This window comes from Apaloderma vittatum, unplaced genomic scaffold, assembly GCF_000703405.1.
Source record: "Apaloderma vittatum isolate BGI_N311 unplaced genomic scaffold, ASM70340v1 scaffold85, whole genome shotgun sequence".
NCBI lineage: Eukaryota > Metazoa > Chordata > Aves > Trogoniformes > Trogonidae > Apaloderma > Apaloderma vittatum.
The window spans coordinates 20,585-29,086 of NW_009716266.1; the positions used below are offsets into that span (position 1 = coordinate 20,585).

The 8,502-nt window shown below is 44.2% G+C and overlaps 1 protein-coding gene across 1 annotated transcript; it reads left to right on the forward strand.

Moving 5' to 3' along the window:
- The first annotated feature begins 820 nt into the window (after positions 1–820).
- Positions 821–7,139, forward strand: LOC104273944 (regucalcin-like). Its single transcript, XM_009869440.1, has 6 exons — positions 821–986; positions 1,423–1,605; positions 2,529–2,744; positions 4,426–4,557; positions 5,235–5,389; positions 6,665–7,139. The coding sequence occupies exons 1-6, from the start codon at positions 821–823 to the stop codon at positions 6,713–6,715; spliced, it is 903 nt and encodes a 300-aa protein (XP_009867742.1). The 3' UTR covers positions 6,716–7,139.
- The last annotated feature ends 1,363 nt before the right edge of the window (positions 7,140–8,502 follow it).

Here is an 8,502-nt window from a genome sequence, read left to right on the forward strand (position 1 = left end):
CTATGCCAAGGTGGTGGTGGAGTTGCTGGTGTCTCTGTGGGCACCCTGCTGCCATGGGGATGGGGGAGGCATGGGGATGGAGACAGGGGGCAGCCGGGACATGAACAGCCATCCTGGCAGGAGCAGGCACCCAGAATAGGAACTTCATAGGTGGTTTTGCCCCTGGAGCAGCTACTGGGGTAATTACACCCAGCAGCTTGGCACAGGGTGAGATCCAGAATCTGCGGCAGGGGCGGGTGACCCTGGAGCAGCAGGATTTCAAAGGCAGGATCCTTCCCCAGTGTTTGCATATTCACTCTGACTCAGTGTGGGAACATGCAGTTGGGTCTGCAGTGGCCTGGGTGGCAAACTGCAGTGGGTATTATGGATGTGTATACATCTTCCTATGGAGCCAGTCTGTGTTAATAAGGCAGAGCCTTGTTTTTCCACAAAAAAAGGCTTTTGACTCATGGATGCTGCTGCCCTCTGGTTCCTCCCCGTGGGTCTGAGGGACCCTTGGGATCACTGATTCCCAGCCAACAGCTTGCCCCTGGATCAGGGCCATGTCTCCAGCACTCCCTTGCCTGGAAGCAAGTGCCTCACCAGCAGCACTGATTTAAAGTCTCTTGCCTAGGAGGGGTTTGCTAAGGAGAAGCCTTGGAACTCAATTCCAGCCATGAGGCCATGGAATCATCACAGGAACCTCCCAAATTACTCTGTTATGTGGGATTTGGAGGGCTTTGCCATTTAGAAACTCTGCTTTTAAGCATCGCAGGCATGAAAAATGCTCATTATGACAGATTTTGATTAAAACTATTATCAACTCTTCTTCCCTCAGACCATGTCCTCCTCAATCAAAATCGAGTCTGTTGTAAAGGAGAAGAACCGGATGGGAGAATGCCCAGTTTGGGAAGAAAGAGAGAACGCACTTGTCTATGTAGACATTAACTCACAGAAAGTTTGCCGCTGGAGCCCACTCACCAACGAGGTGCAGAGTGTGTCTGTGGGTAAGAATCTGTACTCACCACTTCATCCTGGGAGTCTTCTCTGTCTGCCCCTGCCCATGTCTCCTGGTAGAATTCCCACGGAATGGTGGTCTCCATTACTGTCCATGGGATCACACACTTTGTCCTTCCGTGATGTGCTGCTTGCTGAGCATGGTTTGGCCCTCAGCTGAGCGGAGGAGACCATGCTCAGATGTGGAGGGCTATGCATGGTATTGCCCTTGCTATGCCCAGATGGGAAGTCATATTTCATTGGGGAACACAGAGCCAGTGAGATGTGCTAACGATCCCAGAGGAGAGGGATCTTAGCATCAGCTCAGCCCTTCTTATGGTAGGGGTGTCCCAATCAAGCACAGACGCCCGCAGTGAAGTGAGGTTCAGGAAGGCTGACTGATGGCCCCAGAGACATCTACCACCTTCTGCTCCTTCTCATCCACAGATGCCCGTGTCGGCTCGGTGGCACTGCGGCAGTGCGGAGGCTACGTCATTGCCCTGGGGACTAGGTTTGCCTTTCTGGACTGGGACACCCAGGCGGTCACCACTATCACTGAGGTCGAGCAAGATAAACCCAACAACAGGTTCAATGATGGGAAAGTGGATCCAAAGGGGAGGTTTTTTGCTGGTAAGTTACTGTCAGAAATATTCCCTGAAGCAAAGAGGAACTAATTACAGTGGATTTTATATTGTGAATTTTATTCCATGTTTTCAATTCCTCTGTTGAGTTCCCTGTAAAAACCACTGTCACAAGCATGAGTTGTCTTGTGAATGCTTTGCCTGGGTGCCACCCAATGAAGGAGAACAAGGGACCCCACATCCTCTGACAGAGGCTGTTGACAAAGGCCCTCCAGCGGGAAGGCTCCCCTTTTTGCTTGGTGGATGGTGTTCCTCAACAAGGGTTTTGGCCAAGTGTAGTAAAACAAGCTCATGAGGTCTTCTAAAAGGGGACGCCAACAGAGATGATCTGTCACAGTTAAAAGAAGGTTTGCATGCCCTCCTTGAGTGCCTCCCATCTCATTGCTGCAGAGCTCCTTCCTTTGTGGAGAAGAAAGAATCAGAAACTAAATAAGGAGTGTAACAATGAGGCATAAATTCATTAAGGAAAATAACTCACTTCTGTGGTATTCTCCACTTGCTCTTGAGACAACCACGATTTACAGCCCTTGTGTTTTAAGGTCACAGCCCATTTAAATGATGCAAGTAGCCTACAACGAGCAACAGCAAAAAGAGCACAACGCTTACCTGCATCTCCGATTTTGCTGTGAGCAAAATCTCAGTCTGTGGTGTGTTCTGGTGCTCCTTTGGGTCTTTGATGTCTGTGACTTAAACCTCATGGCAATACAGAAACTTGTCTTTCTGTTGGCCAGGTCATGTCCATGGGAGGCAGCTGCTCCAGACCTGGTCCTTTTCCTCCTTCTCATCAATCTGACAGAAACTGGTCGGCCTCTTTCTCCCAGGAGCCTCTTAGTAACACTTAGAGGCAATTTTTTAATCAAGTGTGAGGAACAAGCTGCTGCTTTCTAACTGGTGTTCCCATTTCCATTTTAGGTACAATGGCTGAAGAGACGGCGCCGGGAGTCCGAGCGAGGCGACAAGGCGCTCTCTATACCCTTTTCCCCGACCATTCAGTAATAAAACAGTTAGACCAGGTGGACATCTCCAATGGTCTGGATTGGTCCCTGGACCACAGGACCTTCTTTCACATCGACAGTCTGGCATATGCTGTGCATGCCTTCAGCTATGATGTGCACACCGGAAAGATTGGTACATGTGTTTTTCTAAATTCAGTGACAAGTAGCTGTGTTACACTTTCTGCAGCAAGACCTGTGTGTGTAAGAGGCAGTGATTTATCTGACAGATCTCATATCTTCTGGTTATGGTTTGTCAACAGGCTGACTCTGATTTTTCTCAAATTTAGTTAAACACCAGGTGTATTTGGTGAACAAACTTTTGACAATCCTTTAACTTACTTTCATCAGGATAGATGGCTCATATTTAGAGCAATTCAAGGAGTTGCAGGGAAGCAGCCTTTTATACTGCAGAGTGAGAATTATTTTATAGGATGCCATTTATTCTCGAGTGCCATCTACTGGTATGCTTCGATTGTACTAGATCCTTAGATAAAAACACAGAACATACATGCGTTTAGAATCGTAGAATCATAAAATGCATTGGCCTGGAAGGGACCTTTAACGGTCAACTAGTCCACCCCCCTGCAGTGAACAGGGATATCTTTAACTAGATCAGGTTGCTCAAAGCCCCATCAAGGCTGACCTTGCATAGCTCCAGGGATGGGGCCTCCATCACCTCTCTGGGGAACTTGTTTCAGTGTTTCACCATCCTTATTTACTATATGGAACATATCACATAAGAACATATCACAGAAATTTATCTAAACAATCAAGTTATCATTGATCTTTCCCAATTCTGAAATTAAAATTACCTTTAAATATTTGGCAGATTTCACTTAAATTCATTTTCTGGATAAACATTTTTTATTATATCTGTAGAAAGGAAAATTTAAGTGCAAGCAAAATGCACATAACCTCATTTCAGAACTCAGAGAAATACTTTTGTGTCGTATCAACCTGTTATAATCCACAGTAATTTAAATGGCTGAACTGCCTTTGTACTCTAATGAGTGTGGGTTTCGTGTAATCATGGGTGAAAATCACACAAAATAATTACATTCACTTGGATTTAATTTTGCTGAGAAAACTTATTTCTATGGATTTTAGGATATAAGATTTCTAAAGAAGATATAATGCAACTTTCCTCTTTCCTAAATACAAAAACCTAATGCGTTTGAGCTTTCTAGCTTTGGCTATGTGCTGGCAACTGTTTATTTTTGCGTAGTATAATGGATGTTAGGTGCTGGGTCAGAGCAGGCAAACCACTGCCTGTGGGCACTGCTCCATGGACCCCGTGCTTGCCCACCAACCTATCTGCACCACAGCCTAGACCACTAATGTTTGGTGTCCAGACTTAATCAAAACTGATAGTTACGATGTCCATTAAAAACAAAGTTCTTAATCTCTAGCTGGCAGAAATTGCTTATCACGAGCATTCAAGCCCAAGTCATTACTTATGCGATGTATTGCCAGGCTGCCATGAGTGATAAAAGTCCAGGAAAAGTTATTGCACTTGCAGCAGCCATGGTATGGAAGGCAGCTAGTGGTTTAACAAAAGGGATAGGGGCATTTTGTTCTCTTCCCTTGATAAAATAACAGGAGACCTAACTCAGTACAATCCCAAACAGCAATGGCTCTACTGGGGGCTTGTTTCTGTCAGGCTAAGTTAGGCTTCTTAACATATTTTTAACACAGCCTTTCTCATGTAAAATGAAGTTGTCTGTCTGAGGGATCCCAGTCTATATGTTAGACTGGGATCTGCTACAGAACTGGTACCAGCCCACGTAACGCTGGTTTTGTAACTCTTCCTGCAGCCTGCCCCAAACTTTTGTACCATCTGGAAAAGGAGGAGCGAATGCCCGACGGGATGTGCATAGACGCAGAAGGGAAGCTCTGGGTGGCCTGTATCGATGGTGGGAGAGTCATTCGTATAGACCCGGAGACAGGTAAGGCCTCCACCAGCATGCTGAGTGCATGCTGAGTGCATACTGAGTGTCACCTATGTGCCACAAACGTGAGAGGAAAGGCAGCCAGGAAGAACGGTTTGAAGGTGAGATAAGGTGTTGTTTATTGCCCATTTCTGCCCGATGGGATGTCATGAGCATGGCTGGTCCAGGCCTTGACCACAGCTCTTCCTGCTGCCTCCCAACGATGGGTACCCCTGCTCTCGTGGCGTGTTGATGCAGCACGCCCACTTCTTGATGATACTACTAAAAAAAAAAAATATATACTGAGTATCTATTGTGAGAAATACTATAAATCTGCAATTAAAAAAAGAGAAGCTTCTTAGTGTTGGAATGGCTAATTGGGAAACTCTGTTAGGGAATGACAGCCATTCCAGACCCAGTGTCTCTGCTTTTCCTTGGCTTCAGTACTGTATTGCTCCCTCTGGAGCAAAGGAAATGAGGCCTCAGAGATATAGGGGAGAGGCTGAAAAATAGAGATGAGGCAGATGAAAGAATCTGGTTTCCTCACAAACTGTCTTTTAGGATATGGCCTCTGTCTGAAGGGGAGATGCCTTCTGAGTAAACGCCACACCTGTGCCATGTGCATTAATAGGACATTCATATTTAGATGCTTCCTAAAAAATGGACATTAGAGAATAATTGCACATTTTTCTTAGGAAAAAGAATCCAAACTGTGAGGCTGCCTACTCCAAGGATCACCTCTTGCTGCTTTGGTGGAAAAGATTACTCAGAAATGTATGTTACTTCCGCATACGATGGACTGGATGAGGCCACCTTAGCCAAGGAACCTCATGCGGGAGAGATTTTCAAGGTGAGCAGATTTTCTTTCTTTCTACACCTCAGACTTGCCAAGCCTCGTGCTGTGAAAATGAGGTGCCCTCGCTGCCCTCGCTCATCCTGCTCATCTGGTGTGCTGGGCTAGATGTGTCACTTGTCCTCCAGCCAGGTTTTGCACATTTGTTCATGCATTTGGAAGGAAGATTCGGAGAAATTGTAATAGTGTTGTTAATGTTGGTTAGTCAAAATGCTATCAGACTGGAATCTGAGGGTGGCCAGTGGATCTCGAGCTGGTCTGTGTACCACATTCTCTAATATACTGTAAGGAATTGGATCTTGCTCCTATCTCTTACTATATTTGTATCGGTTTTGGAATTTTCACACCTTTAACTCTCAGTTTTTAATTGTTTCAGGAAACCTAAGTATTTACAGCACAGATTACTCCTTTAAAAATTAAATGCTTAAATTCACCAGGGCAAAATTTTGCATCCCAATCCCAAAACTTTTGGATTCTTTTTAGTCTTTTAAAAGTGGTTGGTACCTTTTGAGAAACTAACAATGCACATTTTTGTCCAGGGCTTTTGAGTCTGAAACTTATCCAGTTGACTGTCTGAAATAGTCCACTGGCAAAAAACATATCAGGAAAATAAAATGCAGTTCTTGAACAGCAGTTTGCCAACATTCCCTGTAAGTTGACTACAGCAGGAAAGGAAAGGGTTCTAAATGAGGGGAAATGACAAAAAAACCCATCCCAACAAAAGCCACCAAACTGTATTGTCAACTTGGCAATAGGATGAAGGCATGTTCCAAGAGGGATGGAGATCTAGTCTGGGATATAGGACCTTCTAGTTGAAAGCAGTATTTGGAGTAGATTCTTAATGGCTGCGAATGGATAGATTTCTCAGACTGTGGAGTTTAGAACCCCACAGAAGAATTAAATGAACCTTACCTTTTTTACCTCTGTTCTTCAGTTCTTCATTCTAGAAAGGAATTCACATTTTCAAAACCCACACTTGTCTTGCATGAGCAAAGCACATTAAAAATTACTATGACTTTTTCAGTTAATATGGATATAAGGATCATATGATTGGGCCACAGGTAATGTATAACTTAGCAAAATTACTGAGTGGTGCTTGATAATTTTGAAGATCTTGTGTGTAATGACTCTTTTTGGGCTCCTCTTCAAGCAGGGGACCCTCCATACAGGGGTAGGTTGCTATGGTGCTTCTTGTACAACATTTGAATGTTTTCGTTGTACTCAGAGGTTTATCTGTTTCCTTTCTTTTATTTATTTATTCTTTTTAAACAGATAACAGGCCTGGGTGTGAAAGGGATCCCACAGAATTTCTATGCTGCTTGAACACTGACGCTAAATAACAAAGAAGGAATGCTTGCGTTGTGTAGTAACTGATAAATAAGTAACTCTGATAAGAAGCTCAATGAACTACAGAATTTATGCGTGTGAGGATTTCTAAACCCACATTTGAGAGCGTGCTTGTTTGGAATTGAAGATATTCCTTCTTCTGTGGGTCCATGGCTTGATGCAATAGGTTAGAGAGGTAAAGTTAACCCGTGTTACACCTTGATAGCTTTTGTGACTTTCTATAAACCTCTTCAAGCTTGAGCTTAGTTTTGTTGAACTTTCTGATGACCAAGTATGGATTTTCAAGTCCTTGTGGTCACTGAAGCAGAATCTGACTCCTGGTTTGTCTTTTCACATTACAGTGATGTACCAGCAACAATATGGCAGATTTTAATAAACATTTTAAGAGTGATGACTTGAACTTGACTGCTCCTTTTCTATGGGACTCCACCTGAGGTGTTTATTTCTTGGTGATCAGATCTATTTGTAGTATCCAGGCTCCATTTTCACATCCTTGCTAGCTTGTTTCCGTTTGCCTTGTCATGAATCCTTCTGTCCTGTGTTTAGGACATTACCTTCAATGCTGTATATATCTGCCCAGATTTCTTACTTCATTGCCCTCACCTCTTTCTTCTCTGGGAGGGCAAATCTGGCCTCCCAACATTTCTCCCTTTCCCCAGTGTTTTGTCCCACACCAATGACTACACCAAAGTTGACTCTTGAATTTGGGGTTTCCCCAGTGGCCTCAGCACACCAGTTCAAAATCTGACCACACTGAGTGAGTGAGTGATGGAAATGGAGAATTTGCTCACCTCTTCGCATTGCTTCTACCATGTGTTCTGCAGACAGAGCAGAAATAGCATCTTGCGTGTAAGCAAATGAAATGCACTTTGGAAAATGCTGGCAGATGAACCTGTGTGAAAACAGGGAGTGCTGTGGAAGGGATCTCTAAGTGCTTCTTGGCTTTGTGCGAATCTGGGACCTGACAAGCCTATCCTCATCCCCTTAGAGTCCTTAACCCTTAGTTCATTTCCCAGTGAGCAGGAGCTCACTTTACCACGCTCAGGGCTGCAGAAAGCACAATGTCAAGATGTATTTTTAGAGGTTATTTAAATAATGACCCAACACTATACTGGATTCACCGAACCATTGTGAACCCTTTGTTATTTAAGAATGGTGGAGATCTGTAAATAGTCTGTGAAATCTAGGCTTTCTATTGAATTTGCTCTCTTTTTACTGCCTGGAAAGGTACACAGCACATAACACATTTTCGGATCCTTAATGATGACACTTTATGATGTTACAAAAAATCAGTAACTCCCATCATTTATGAGACCAGATGTTTCAGTGTCATTCTCTGAGGTATTTGGCCTTTCCATCATTGCTGTTCAAAGCCTTAAGTTAACCCTCAGACACTACGAGCAGGGAGAATGTTCTTGATGCCTCTTGAGGATTATCTCCCCCAATAACCCATCCATGGAGGAGCAGAGAAACTGTGGTTAGCCATGTATAAGTGTTAAACACACTTTCCATGGGTCTGTATGCAGATTGCCCCTAGAACTAGAATCACAGGATTATAGAAATAGCTGTTTTCTCCAGAACCAGCATCCCTCTCCTGGCCAGGGGTCCCTCATTGCCATTTTGAAAGAACCAAGCTGGACTGGTTTCTTCGTTTTAAAATATCCCTAGTGCCCTGCTCTCCTATGTGGTAGCCTTCTCGCCTGCTGGCAAGCCACAGGTCTGTTTCTCAACTCTGATCAGGCAGAGAGCAGGTCAAACCACAT

Excerpts from the sequence above, each read along its gene's own strand:
- LOC104273944 (XM_009869440.1), top strand. The coding sequence starts at position 821 with ATGTCCTCCTCAATCAAAATCGAGTCTGTTGTAAAGGAGAAGAACCGG. Across the intron at positions 1,606-2,528 it reads AAAGGGGAGGTTTTTTGCTG|GTACAATGGCTGAAGAGACG; the intron begins GTAAGTTACTGT and ends TTTCCATTTTAG. Across the intron at positions 5,390-6,664 it reads ATGCGGGAGAGATTTTCAAG|ATAACAGGCCTGGGTGTGAA; the intron begins GTGAGCAGATTT and ends CTTTTTAAACAG.